Source organism: Malania oleifera, chromosome 3, assembly GCF_029873635.1.
Source record: "Malania oleifera isolate guangnan ecotype guangnan chromosome 3, ASM2987363v1, whole genome shotgun sequence".
In the NCBI taxonomy this organism is placed as follows: Eukaryota; Viridiplantae; Streptophyta; class Magnoliopsida; order Santalales; family Ximeniaceae; genus Malania; species Malania oleifera.
The window spans coordinates 48,089,473-48,104,810 of record NC_080419.1 but is presented as its reverse complement, the minus strand read 5'-3'; the positions used below and the strand labels follow the sequence as shown (position 1 = coordinate 48,104,810).

General features: G+C 37.0%; 1 protein-coding gene across 1 annotated transcript; it reads left to right on the top strand.

Annotated features, from left to right (window-relative positions):
* Positions 1 to 10,680: 10,680 nt before the first annotated feature.
* Positions 10,681 to 12,922, top strand: LOC131152341 (transcription factor FAMA). Its single transcript, XM_058104175.1, has 4 exons — positions 10,681 to 11,145; positions 11,253 to 11,897; positions 12,072 to 12,500; positions 12,657 to 12,922. Exons 1-4 carry the CDS (start codon positions 11,122 to 11,124, stop codon positions 12,744 to 12,746), a joined length of 1,188 nt encoding a protein of 395 aa, XP_057960158.1. The 5' UTR covers positions 10,681 to 11,121; the 3' UTR covers positions 12,747 to 12,922.
* The last annotated feature ends 2,416 nt before the right edge of the window (positions 12,923 to 15,338 follow it).

Sequence of the window (15,338 nt, the reverse complement as noted above, 5' to 3'; positions counted from 1 at the left end):
TTGGTGCACGGGTTTACGATTTCATTGATATCGACGACCTACAAAAGGTCCACTTTTATGTCCTCAATAATTGTGATGAAACCGTTCCATATATCAAGTACGTGGTTCCAAACTCCTTACTTCACATTATATTTACATACATACATACACACACACACACACACACACACACACACACACACACACACATACACACACACACACCCAGATATATATATATATATATATATATACATATATATACTTAGTTGACATTAACATGTACTATTGTTGCATATAGCAAACATAAAATTGAACTTCTGACCCAAATTGAAAGGAATGTTGACGAAGGACATAAGAAGGAACTTGTCAATTGGTTTGGAAGCCATGTAAGTAACAAATTTTATGTGAGTTCGAAGCAATGTACATTTTCAATATTAACGGTTTGTGAAATCTAAACTCCTTTTTAATTAATAGATGAAAGTCATGTATTTCAAAAAAGAACCAATGGCAAGTAAAGATTTGTACGCGTTGGCATGTGGCCCCAATCAACAAGTAAACCGGTACAGTAGTTGCATTATCAACGGCTTACATCTCATACAAAGTCCCTCGAAAGTGCATATAAGAACCCAAAATTGTGGAGTTGCGGTACTAAGCGTAGAAGGAGTTGAGGCAATTGACTACTTTGGTGTATTGGATGACATTATAGAGCTTCATTATGGTGCCAACAGACTCGTCCACATATTCAAGTGTACCTGATGGAATATTAGCAATAAAAAGACTGGGATAAACATGGATGCCTACTTTACTAGTGTCAATTTTAGCAATCTATGGTATCAAAATAACTCTTATGAGCTAACAACGCAGGCAGAATAATTGTTCTACCTGAAGGACACAAAATTGAAGGGTGAATCGTGTGTGACCTAAAAAATTCCTCCCTGAAGTTTGTATGCTATTACAAAAGTTGCTGATGCAGAGAAGAGTGTCAGCGAGGATGCTTTCCAGGATGATGAGCCATCTTTCAATGCAACAACACAATCTAATGTCAAAGTTGTTGAGGAAGGAGCCGATCCTATACCATTGAGTAGGGTTGGTGCAACAGCAGAACTCATACAGACTGCTGACATTGGAATTGAACTTGATGAAGACATTGACTTCATCGACAATGAGGAAACTAATGGGGAAGATGAAACTCTGGCCAAATACTGTAGTGAAGAGACAGACATATTAGAAAGTAAGGATGATACCGATATTGAGGACGTATAGGGGGATAAGCATGTTATATTGTCACCATGTATGTGACATGTGTAAATAACTGAAAATATATTTACTATGCATCCATCTAATATCCAATCTTGTTATATTTTCTTGTGTATTATTTTTCATACATGGCACCAGGAGGTTATCCTCGCCGAGTTACGTCCAGGCTCTCGACTAGATCATCTCCTGAGGAAGATTCGACATCCTCGAGACAGGCGGAGGATGTCGGTCCTCATGTGGCACCGTCTGTGCCATCTGGACCTCTGATCGAGGATGTTGATCCATCAACTGGGCATCACACCTAGGGTGAGTTGCCCACCATGATGAGCAGCATTGGTAAGGTTATGAGTATTTGATTTAGAATAATATATTTATGGTCGTACACACTAATGATAACAGGATTGTTCGAAATTAACTCTTCTTGCAACATCGATGTCGTCGGGGACATAGACGACGAGGTCAAGCTGTGGTGCAACAAAGAACACGGTTTTGAAAAAAACAACTAGAGAGGAATGGGGGGCAATGGATTCGGATCGATATTCCTCGAGGATTCACGACCTCGCTAAATGATTGGTGCACAATTTGGACATGGGAGATCGGCATTATATGCCGACAATATGCTCCAGTCACCTGCTTCAGATGGCAAGATGTGATGGAGGCGCAGTGCTTGGTTCTATACGAGAGCATCTTGGTAAGTAAATATAAACCATTTTTTCACTTTTAATATACTACACAATTAATTGTCTAACATTCTATATGTATTTCATATGTAGGTAAATTTTGATATGGACATTTTTAGCGCCAACCATGTCAAAAAGGTAGTGAACACTCAATTGTGCACTCGGTTTAAGATTTTTTGCACTGAAATGTGCAAGCATTTTAGGGAGATGGGAGATCAGGTAGAGGCTCACCCATTCGATACGATCTCCCTAGATGATTGGGAGGTGGTGTGTCACCATTTCCACAACTCAGCCTATCAGGTGATGTGTTTGTATTTTTATAACTGCTTTGTCGTATTGATGTCGCTAATTAATAAAAAGTCATTTTTTTCTTTTTCATAGGTTATTTGTAAGAAAAATGATCAAAACTGCAACAAACTAGAGACGACGCATTGCGTTGGGTCGAAACTGTTCGTCAGACATCGAAAGGTCATTTCTATATTTACATGTCTGATTATTACCTGACAAGTGTTATTTATGTTTACACCAAACCTAATTAATATTAATTATGTTTTACATGAAAATGTAGCTGATCTTGAGACTGGCGACCTGGAGCCAACACCGGATCTTTATTAGAGGACACATCATAGGTCGTCGGGGGAGTGGTAGCTGGGTGCGGAGAGGAAACATGTACGTCAAATATATTATTTAGTTTATTATTTTATTCAAAACGTCAAAATTGTACTCTTATTTCTTCATTTTCTACATTTTCATGATTGAAAATAGGCGAGGATGGTCGAGATGAAGAATGCACCTGTTCCAGAAGGGATTGATCCAATTTCAGATGAGGACATCTGCAGGCAGGTGCTTGGGGAATGCACGTGGAGTTAGTTGAATGGTCTTGGAAATGGATACATCACCCCAACATTGGCATCTACTTCGACCATGGCATCTCGTGTCGAGATTGACCGAGTGCGTAGGGAAGCCCAATCTCAAAAGGAGGATATGGTTCACCGAGTGCAGATGGTGGAAACAGAGAACCAGCAGCTTAAAGAAGAGGTGTCCACTTGGCAAGCGAAGGCGTCCATCATCTAAGCGGAGATGGAAGCAATGAAGAACTGGCAAGCAAAGATGGAACAAATGTTGTGCCAATCTCGTTTAGATGTTTCGGGTACCTCCTCCTCTCATTAGATCAGATATACTCAGTATGCAGTAGGAAAATTTGTGTTGGGAGTTTTGAAATTGAGTTGTTCTAAATTACACAATGTAATTATGCAGTTATATTTTCATATTTTATTATATGTATTGTGTATGCAATGAATTGATAGAAGTTTTTTACCTACTTAGAAGCAAAGTTAGAATAGAAACAAATTACTTAGTAAACTTAGTTGAATTTAATCACCCATGAGTCTAATTCGGGGCATTCAAGGTCCAAAATGAGTTATGTTAGTCCCAACACGTCCATCACATCAAACTGGACGTGCCGGATCTGAAGGTCCCTATAAACTCCATGCCAATTGAAAATTATACGTTTAGAGGTGAACTTAGTACACTTAGTTCATTTTTAAGCACTCAGGTGTCCAAATCAGACATACAAGGTCTAAACCAAACGTGGTCAGTTCTGACACATTTTTCACATTGAACTGGATGTGCTGGATCCGAGGGGCCCCAAAAACTCCTCCCCAAAAGGTTTTTCCATACTTAGAAACAAAGTTAGAATAGAAACAAACTACTTAGTAAACTTAGTTCATTTTAAGCACCCAGGTTTCCAAATCAGGCATACAAGGTCCAAACCAAGCGTGGTCAATCCCAACAAGTCTGTCACATCGAACTGGACGTGAGGGATCTGAAGGTCCCCAAAAACTCCTCCTTGAAAGCTTTTTCCCTACGTAAAAGCTAAGTTAGAATTGAAACAAAATACTTAGTAAACTTAGTTCATTTTAAGCACTCAGGTGACCAAACGGGCATATGAGGTCCAAACCGAGTATGGTCAGTCCCGACACATTCATCACATCGAACTAGACATGGCGGATCTGACGGTCCCCAAAAACTCGGTGCCAATTGAAAATTATACGCTTAAAGGCGAACTTACTACACTTAGTTCATTTTTAAGCACTCAAGTGTCCAAATCAGGCATACGAGGTCACAACCGAGCGTGGTCAATCTTGACACATTTGTCACATCAAATTGGACATGCCGGATCTGGCAGTCTCCAAAAACTCCATGTCAATTGAAAATTATACACTTAGAAGCGAATTTAGTACACTTAGTTGAATTTAACCACCTCTAAATTGGGCATTCAAGGTCTAAACTGAGTTCGGTAAATCCTGACACGTCCATCACATCGAACTGGACGTGTTGGATTTGACGGTCCCTATAAACTCCATGTCAACTGAAAATTATACACTTAGAGGCGAACATAGTACACTTAGTTCATTTTTAAACACTCGGGTGTCCAAATCAGGTATATGAGGTCCAAACCGAGCGTGGTCAATCTCGACATGTCCATCACATCAAATTGGATGTTTCAGATCCAACAATCCCCAAAAACTCCTCCCCAAAAGCTTTTTCCCTACTTAGAAGTAAAGTTAGAGTAGAAACATACTACTTAGTAAATTTAGTTCATTTTAAGCACTCAAGTGTCGAAATTGGGCATACGAGGTCCAAACTGAGAGTGGTCATTCCCGACACATCCATCACATCGAACTCAACATTTTGGATCTAACGGTCCCCAAAAACTCCATGCTAATTGAAAATTATATGCTTAAAGGCGAACTTACTACACTTAGTTCATTTTTAAGCACTCAGGTGTCCAAATCGAGCATACGTGGTCAAAATCGAGCATGGTCAGTCCCGACACTCCATCATATCAAATTAGACATGTTGGATCTGACAATCCTCAAAAACTCCTCCTGAAAACTTTTTCCCTACTTAGAAGTAAAGTTAGAATACAAACAAACTACTTAGTAAACTTAGTTCATTTTAAGCACTCAGTTGTCCAAATTAGGCATACAAGGTCTAAACTGAGCATGGTCAGTCTCAAAATGTCTGTCACATCAAACTAGACATACCGGATTAGACAGTCCCCAAAAACTCCATGCTAATTGAAAATTATACACTTAAAGGCGAACTTACTACACTTAGTTCATTTTTAAGCACTTTGGCGTCTAAATCAGGCATACGAGGTCCAAACCGAGCTTGGATAGTCCCGATACATCCATCACATCAAACTAGACATGCCGGATCTGATGGTCCCCAAAAAATTTTCCCTGAAAGTTTTTTTCCTACTTAGAAGTAAAGTTAGAATAGAAACAAACTACTTAGTAAACTTAGTTCATTTTAAGCACTTAGGTGTCTAAATCGGGTATACGAAGTCCAAACCGAGCGTGGTCTCCACACATCCATTACATCAAACTAAACATGTCGGATCTGACGGTCCCCAAAAACTCCATGCCAATTGAAAATTTATACGCTTAGAGGCAAACTTAGTACACTTAGTTGAATTTAACTACTTATGTGTCCAATTCGGGCATTCGAGGTCCAAACTGAGTTCGATTAGTCCTGACACATCCATCACATTGAACTAGACTTGTCGGATATGACGGTCCCCATAAACTCTATGCCAATTGAAAATTATATGCTTAGAGGAGAACTTAGTACACTTCGTTCATTTTTAAGCACTTATGTGTCCAAATCGGGCATATATGGTCCAAACCGAGTGTGGTCAGTCCCAACACGTCCATCACATCGAAATGGATGTGCCAGATCTGGCGGTCCGCAAAAGCTCTATGCCAAATGAAAATTATACGCTTAGAGGTGAACTTAGTACACTTAGTTGAATTTAATCACTCATGTGTCTAAATCAGGCATTCAAGGTCCAAACTGCGTTCGGTCAATTCCGACAAGTCCGTCACATCGAACTGGACTTGCCGGATTTGATGATCCCCATAAACTCCATTCTAGTTGAAAACTATACGCTTAGAGGCGAACTTAGTACACTTAGTTCATTTTTAAGCACTCAACTATCCAAATCGAGCATACGAGGTCCAAACAGAACATGGTCAGTCCCGACACATCCGTCACATCGAACTAGACATGCTGGATCTAATGGTCCCCAAAAATTCCTTCCTGAAATATTTTTCCTCACTCAAAAGCAAAGTTAGAATAGAAACAAAGTACTTAATAAACTTAGTTCATTTTAAGCACTGAGGTGTCCAAATCAGGCATACAAGATCCAAATCGAACGTGGCCATTCTCAACATGTCCGTCACATCAAACTGGACATTTCGGATCTGACGGTCCCATAAAACTCTATGCCAATTGAAAATTATATGCTTAAAGGCGAACTTACTACACTTAGTTCATTTTTTAGCACTCAGGTGTCCAAATAGGGCATACGAGGTCCAAACCGAGCGTGGTCAGTTTCGACATGTCCATCACATTGAACTGGACGTGCTGAGTCTGATGATCCCCAAAAAATCCTCCCCAAAAACTTTTTCCCTACTTAAAAGCAAATTTATAATACAAACAAACTACTTAGTAAACTTATCTTACAATTCGGCCATACCAAGTCCAAACCAAGTGGGCTGACTTTCAACTGATCAAATTTAGTTATTTTACAATTGTATCATCTTTTTCCACTATGTTTGATTTTCCTATCATTTTGCTATCAAATCATATTTAATTATAGTATATACATATATGTTCAAATATTGTACACTAATTTCTTGTATAATTATGATTTTGTAGGGTTTACGGCTGTCAAACCACTACGACGATGACAGGAACTACAGTCGGGTCGATGCACTATAACTTTTATTTTTACTTTTCTTGTATTGTGGACTTACTGAACAGAATTATTTTTTAATTTCAAATTTGTATTTGTATATATGTATTTGAATTTTGAATAATTTGTATTTGAATTTTGAATAACATATGAATGTTTTAGTAATTCTGGTTTAATTTTATGTATGCTAAAATGTAATTACAGGTTTTTACAGAAATTTTCAAAAAATATATATATTTCAAAGTATTAGTGACGGTTTACAAAACCATTGCTAATAATAGCAGGATGGACTTTTAGTGATAGTTTATTAATCGCCACTAAAAGCCTAAAACCGTCACTATAGAATCACCATTTTTTGTGTTCAATTTCGTCACAAAAGGTAAAATATTAGTAACGGTTTTATAATCGTTACTAATAGTATATTATTAGTGACAGTTCTTGTAACCGTCACTAAAAGTGTAACTTTAGTGACTGTTTATTAAGCGTCACTAATAATGTAACATTAGTGGCGATTATTATATTCGTCACTAATACTTGCCCTTTAGTGACGAATTTGATCCGAGAATATGTATGATTTATAGTGACGGTCGTACTCTATTAATAGTGAAAGTTTTTTTTCCATCACTAATACTCCACTATTAGTGATGGTTTAAATATTTCGTCACTAATAAGTATTAGTATCCATAGATATGGTGACAAAGCTAGAAACGTCACCAATACCGAAAAAACTGTGACTAATACTATTAGTGACGATTTTTTGATTATTAGTGACGGTTTAAAACCGTAACTAATAACCTTTTTTCTTGTAGTGAATTTAAGCATGCAAGTGTTCAAGTCAGGCATACGAGGCCCAAACCGAGTGTGTTCAGTCCCAACACGTCCGTCACATTGATTTGGACGTGCTGGAGCTGATGGTACCCAAAATTCCTCCTCAAGAGTTTTTTGCGCACTTAGAAGTAAAGTTAGAACAGAAAACTTGGCAAACTTAGTGGATTAAGCACTCAAGTGTCCAAGTCAGGCATATAAGGTCCAAACCGAGTGATGTAAATCCTGACACGTCCGTCACATTGAGCTTGACGTGTCGGAGTTGATGGTGCCCAAAAAACCGTCCACATGAGTTTTTTATGCACTTACAAGTAAAGTTAGAATACAAACAATCTAGCAAACTTAGTGGATTTAAGCATTCAAGTGTCCAAGTAGGGCATACGAGGTCCAAACCAAGTGGGGTCAGTCCCGACACGTCTATGACATTGAGCTTGACATGCCAGAGATGATGGTATCCAAAAATTCATCTCCAATTGAAAATTATATGCTTCAAAGTTAACCTAAAAAACTTAGTTGATTTAAGCACTCAGACGTCTAAGTCGAGCATACGAGGTAGCCACTTAGTGGTGTCAATTCCAATTGATCAAACTTAACTACTTAAAAATGTATCATTTTTTGTTTAACTATGTCTGATCATTCTTCCTATCAAATCATTTTTACTTATAGTATGTATATATATTCATTAAATCCATTCTTATGAGCATATTTGGTTATTGGGCTTCAATTTTGGTGCTTCCTAAATATGCTTTAACAGAATTAGAAGCAAACTTAAATCTTTCATTAATTTGGAGAGGAAATCAAATTGATTTTTATAATTGTATAGTGAATTGGAATGATGTTTGTAAACCTCTTAAAGGGTCATTTTAGAATAAAAAACTGAAGTACTATGATGTTGTCAACCTTTTCGGGTACTTAAACTCTTCAAAAGATTTCTTATGGGCAATTTGAGTTCACTCATACAAACTTATAGGAAGAAGTATTTGGGTTGTAAAGGGCTTTGCTAGTTCTTCTTAAATATGGAAGAAAATATTGAAGGCCAGAACTTATGCTTATTCTCTTATCAAATGTAATATTGTTTATGATAACTAGCATGTCCATAGCCTCATTATTGATTATTATATTTGGATCTAAATCTGTTGTAGAATTGGGTACTAGTGATAAATCCTATGTGGATGCTGTTATAAATGGAAATACATGGAATTGGCTTCAAAGGCTTAAATCCTCTCTAAGATTTTTACCAAACTGCTCGATGACTGATAAATTTTAATGGAACTTAACATCAAATGGCCCTTACTTATTTCATTTTGCTTGGGACTATATCAAGGAAAGGAAGAACCCTGTTATGTGGGCTAATGTTGTTTGGTTGAAAACTAGTATTTTGAAGCATGCTTCTGTTACATGGTTAGCTATATTAAATAGGTTGAATGCCAAAGATCGAATTATGGCTTGGGGTAAATGTAGTGATACTAAATTCAATTTGTATTGAAATGATGTTGAAACTAGGAATGGCCTATTTTTGAATGTCCTATTCTTAGACAAGTTTATGAAATTGCAAATCAAAAGCTTCATTGCAAGGGGCTTTGTTAAGTTGGGAAGAGAATTTGAATAGGCCTCTCCATTATGGGAAATTCTAAGCTGGAAATAGTAGTTAAAATGACTTGAGCAACAACAATCTATCAATATTGGAAAGTTAGAAAATATTTTATTTTTGAAGGAACACATAATTTATCCAGATTTAACTACCAAATAAGCTATTAATGATGTTATCTTAACTTGTTCACGGTAGAAGAGTTTCAAATTCTTGTCTTATTTTTCTCTGTTAGTTGCTATTTGTTGTTGTTCTAAATTGCCAGTTCCCAACAATTTAATTGAAGTGCTTAATTCTTCCTTTAAAAAAATCTAATGATGAACTGTTAAAATTAAAGTAATATTGAAATATTAATGGTGTTAATTAAATAGTAAATTATTACTAACATGACTTGCTAATTTACCATTATTAATTAGAAAATAATGATGATGAATTGTATCAATTATAAAATGTTATTGAAAATTTTTATTTTTATTTTAATATTATTGTAAACATATATAACAGTCATATATTATTTTACTATCTATTATAATATATGAATTATTTATTGAAACATTATTTTATTATAAACATATTTACAAAACACTACTTATTCTAATTCTATAAGTAGCATTATATTTTGAACTTATTTAAACACACACACACACACACACACATAGTACTTTTAACTTTTGAAACTTATCTTATCCAACACTCTATCAACACAATTACCCTATGTTTGAAGACGTTTTGGATTTGAATTTGAATTTGTATTGGATTTGGATAAAATATAATATAAAGTTGTATTAAAATTTATCTAAATCCACTCAAATCCAAATTTAACATCTGAAATTCATACTCCCAAACACAATATTACTGTTTTTTTCTAAATTAACGCATTGATATATAGTTTCAAACAATCCTCTATCTAAGTAGCTCACGCCTTTTTGAGGGACCTGAATCAATTTGAGTGCGGTATTATGCAATGACCCATTGGCACTAAGTATTAATATTATATCTTATTTCATCTCATATAAAACATTGAAGGTGAAGCCTAATCTATCCTTATATGGTCAATATCTCCATTTATACATCCCTACCCCCTCCCTCCAATATGTGGAATCATGACACTTTGCACCCAAATCAAGCGCCCCAGTCATATAGACTTTATACTTAGGGCAAAACTATATTATGTCATTCATCCGATGCTTCTAACTACTAAAGTTTTACTCTCCACCCTCCATCCTACATCCTCGAATGTGGAATGGTATGAGCAAGTACGCGTGCGGACATTTGGCTGGGGTGAAACGGATTAAGTTGAAACCAAAATGATAATGACTAATATATAATCTGACATTCAAAGTTCGAAGTTCAAACCAGGAAAGCTTCAACGTTTAATTAAATAAGGGTCATGAAAAGAGGTGGTAAAGCAAGAGGAGAGCGGTGTTGTCCTGTGACGCACATAAATAAAAGCAGGTGGTCGATCACGAAGTGAAGTAAAATTGTGAGGTGCACATTAATCCACAGGCTCCTCTATCTCTCTCTCTCTCTCTCTCTCTCTCTCTCTCTCAGTAAAAACCAGTTCAAGCAGGCGACCATGGCCCATTATATAGCAACACCTACACCACCCAATCTAAGATTTTCAGACAATATCAGTTTCTATACGGCTGCACAAAATGCTTTTTCGTTCTGTTCCTCGCACCAAAAATCCCATCTGATTTTCGCTGATGTTAAACTCATTTTCTCTAGCTCAGATCCCTTTGTAGATATCTCCTTGTTACGTTTGTTGTTCAATTTTTTTGCTCGTCATCCTTCGCTGTTGTATTTTTATTTTTATTTTTCACCTTTAAAATAATATATTTCTTAGATTTTTTTAAGCAAAGCGCGCGCGCTATATATCTCAATTTACAAGCCGTGAGTTTATTGGAAATTGTCACCGTTTCATCAGATGGGTCCCAAGCTGTGAAATTTCTTGACTAGGGTTTGTCTTTACATGAAGTGAGCTCGCCTAGGGTTTTCGACGAAGCTGTAGCACATATATAGTAATGGAGAAGGAAGATAACTACTCGGTACAGATAGCTTTTCTATCATCCTCTGTTTGCTTTTTTTGTTGCTATATCTTTTCATCGTCTCCATGTTGCTTTACTCTAAACCTGAATTATTATTATTATTACAGGCAGCCCTGCCTGCCACTTTTAGCGGGGTAGATTATTCTTTAGAGCATCAGCAGCAGGAGCAGCAGCATCTCATGAGGCCACCAACTGGTGAAACTTCAAGTAATAATCCTCAGCAGCAGCAAATAACAACTGGGTTTTGCAGTTCAAGTTCACTCGATAGGTTGAGCTTCGCAGACGTGATGCAATTCGCAGATTTTGGCCCCAAATTAGCATTGAACCAAACCAAGGTCTCTGAGGAAGACACTGGGATCGATCCGGTCTACTTTCTTAAGTTCCCGGTTCTGAATGATAAGTTGGAGGATGAACCTCTGGTGGTTCCTCAATCCCTTGTTGAAGAAAATGAAAACCGGCTTAAGGGAGTAAGCATAGAGAGCGAAACAAGAGCTGCAGAAGGAGACGGAGGAGGAGAGGATGCCGAAGAAAATACTACCCCGGTGCAGCTCCATTTTCTCGGCGAAAGTCTTCAAAAGAGCCCCACAACAGAGGTAAAGAACAAGAGGAAAAGGCCCAGAACCATCAAGACTAGTGAGGAAGTTGAGAGTCAGCGCATGACTCACATCGCAGTCGAAAGAAATCGAAGGAAGCAAATGAACGAGCATCTTCGAGTCTTGAGGTCTCTCATGCCGGGCTCATATGTACAAAGGGTACATCAAACTTTGCATCATTTCAACCAAGGAGAATAGAATTACAAATAATTACACTTTATTTGTTCTAAATCTATATTACATGATGTGATAACGTTTTTCATGTGGGAATCGAAAATTAAATTGATTAATTTGATTTTTTTTTTTGCTTTTATGGGTTTAAATTAAACGCAGGGAGATCAAGCCTCCATTATTGGCGGAGCAATAGAGTTTGTGAGAGAATTGGAGCAACTTCTCCAATGCTTGGAATCACAGAAGCGGCGAAGACTCTTGGGGGAAGCTCAGCGACAGATAGGGGATTCGTCTCTTGCAGTTCAAAGCCCTCAGCCACCATTCTTTCCTCCTCTACCGCTTCCTAACGATCAAATGAAACTTGTCAACTACGAAACCGGGCTTTGTGAGGAGACGGCAGAGAGCAAATCGTGCTTGGCTGACGTCGAAGTAAAGCTCTTAGGGTTTGATGCCACGATCAAGATCCTGTCCAGGAGGAGGCCCGGACAGCTTATAAAGACTATAGCTGCCTTGGAAGATTTGCAGCTCAATATTCTTCACACCAATATCACTACCATTGAGCAAACCGTACTCTATTCTTTCAATGTCAAGGTGTGCCTCTGCCTTTAATCTTTATATATATTTCTTGGAAATCATTCAATAATCTTGAAGCAGCTCTACGTGTGTGTGTGTCAGTGTGTGTCTGTGTGTATATATATATATGTATTGTTGAGGCTTATGCATATAACATATTTGGTTTATATATAGGTTGCTGGAGAATCAAGGTTCACCGCAGAAGATATAGCTAGCTCGGTTCAGCAGATATTCAGTTTTATACATGCAAGCAGCAACATATGATGGATGTTATGTAGTTTGAAAAAAGAAAAGCTTTAATTTCAAATTGCTTCGGCAGATATCCCCACTTGGATTTTCTGGCACCTTTTTCCTTTTGGTTAATTTCCTTTGCAAAAGAACGAACACTTGTTATTCTGGATTGCTGAAGTTTCATTAATATGAACCCATGTGCGTCTCTCTCTCTCTCTCTCTCTCTCTCTCTCTCTCTCTCTCTCTGTAGTCTCTGCAGACAAGTTCTGCATTGGTGTTTGTTTGATTAAGATGAGATGAATTGATTGCATGTATAATTTGAGAATATGGGAGTCATGAGTTTTTGAAGGTCAACGACGCCCGTACCTTGTTGCCGTGGGTTGACTTGTCAGAAATGATGAGTCCCAGTCCCTGGTGATATTTGGAGGCATTCAGATATTGCCATGTTTGTAGGGCCGCTTGTCCTTTGGGTGTGTGGTGCTTCATCCATCACCATCCCCTTCTCGCTACTTTTGGCTTACTCTACCTCGTTTCTATTCATGTGCGCAGTTGGAAGTAGTTAAGCATGTGGGGGCTTGGATAAATTATCTTCACTGTTTGATGCATGGGTGTTTTTTATTTGGTTATTATGTAAGTTTTAAATGTCCTCTTATTTATACAGTATTCTTTCATTATAAGTGTAGGTTATTAATAAAATTAAAAAAGAAAGTGCAGCCCTCTTTTATCAAAAAAAAAATAGAAAAGAAAAGATGGCGAGAAAGAATCAAAGTAAAATTTATTTTAAATTCATCTATTAATTTGAACCAAAAGAGTAGAAATGAGGACATTACACAACATAAAACTTTTATATCTCAAAGCCCCAATTGTACTCATACATAAATCACAAAAGAACTTAAGGACATGCTTCTAAAACGATTTTATTTTATTTTTTTCAAAAAAAACTATAAAAAGAAACTATAACCTTATATTCTGGTTTCTAATATTTATATAGAAAAGCTAGAATACGAAATTTTAATTTACTATTTTCTAACTTTTCTATGTAAACATTGAAAAGATAAAGAAACAAGTGGCATTTTTGTAATTATTCAAACAAATAGAAAATAAAAATTGTTTTGCATGACTAATCATAAAATGGCATAACAAATCCAATGATTAATTGGGAGACCTTCTACGCCATTATGGTCCTCCAAAGGGCTTCAAATGCTATTGAGCCTTCGTTGACACTCTAGAGAATTCCGCACAAAACTAGTATTCAAGATTGAAAGCAAGCCCCATCTCCACCTTCAAAGACTTTAGTGTTCAACTATGGGTTACTATAAAAGTAGTAGACATATAAGAAATAAGTTTCCTAAGACTCGTGGAGATTCAATAGAAGCCTAGAAAATCTCTGAGGGATTCAAGAACTTCAATTTTGAGGCATTGGAAATGCAAAACTTGGAGCAAGGAGTTAAGCTTCTTGAGTTGATGTATAGTTAACTCCCTCTAATTTCAGCTTTTCACTGTCAAAAATTTGTTAGAGACCCTAGCTTTCTAAGCTAATAAAGAAGGCTAAGTGCTATTGCAATGCCAAAACATGCAACAAGCTCAAAAATAAATAAAGCACAGAAAGGAAAGAAAAGTTTAAAAAAATTAAATGGTTAGGTAACATACAATGGCCCCAAAAGGGAAAAAGAATGTAAGTGGTCCCTCAAGAATGATTGATCAAACTCCTAATGAAAGGATCAAGCATTTCACTCTCCTCAACAGTTTTTTAGGTTTGATTCTTATGTAGAATTCGCTAGTCAGACCCCTCCTAGGTATGGTCATAGAGAATGTTCTCGAATGGAAATTTCACTGAGAGCATGGCCACAAGATAGAGGATTATTGACATGTATAGGATATGGTGGAGGCATGTTTACAAGACAACACCTCGGCCCAACATGTTCAAAGCATTATACTAGCTCTTGATGATGCCATAAAAGATCACATTATTTGTGTCATTCACATAATCACTAGAGGGCCTAGGTGAGGATATTTGACCTTAGCATAAAAGGTTCTTGCCTGTGAACCTCCATCATTAACAAGCACTAAAAGAGCTAGAACAAATTCTACACCATCCTATAAGGACCTAAGAGATTCACAGCATTTGTAAAGTCACATACCTTGGTAGTTGCAACTAAACTAATGTTAAAAGTCTTAGTTGATAACAAGTCTCGGTAGACATCCTCTACTTCGAATTCTAGCAGAAGAAAATATCTTTTAATAGTCTAAAACCAGTGAGGAGGCATTGAGTCAAATTCATAGAGAGAACTATATAGCCTCAATGGATGATAAGCCTTCCTTTATCCTTAGGAAGTGATTCATGGAAAACTAGTGCTATGGAAGACTTCCTTGTGAAAATTCCCTCGCCATACAAAGTTATTCTTGGCAGACCTTTCCCTTAAAGTAGATCAAGGCAGTGACCTCTAATACCTCCTAATGAATAAATTCTCCACTTCTAACGAGGCAAGTGAACTCTAAGACTAGGCTATAAACAACTAATTCCAATTCACAATATTAAAAGGGAAGGGAAATCCAAATGTAATGATGCCCGTCAAAGAGCTTCAACCTCCCTCTTAGGAGGAAGAACTTTGGGGGTCACTAGAA

Coding starts and splice junctions, on each gene's coding strand:
- LOC131152341 (XM_058104175.1), top strand. CDS start 11,122: ATGGAGAAGGAAGATAACTACTCG. Junction 11,898..12,071: donor CGGGCTCATATGTACAAAGG/GTACATCAAACT, acceptor AATTAAACGCAG/GGAGATCAAGCCTCCATTAT. Junction 12,501..12,656: donor TCTATTCTTTCAATGTCAAG/GTGTGCCTCTGC, acceptor GTTTATATATAG/GTTGCTGGAGAATCAAGGTT.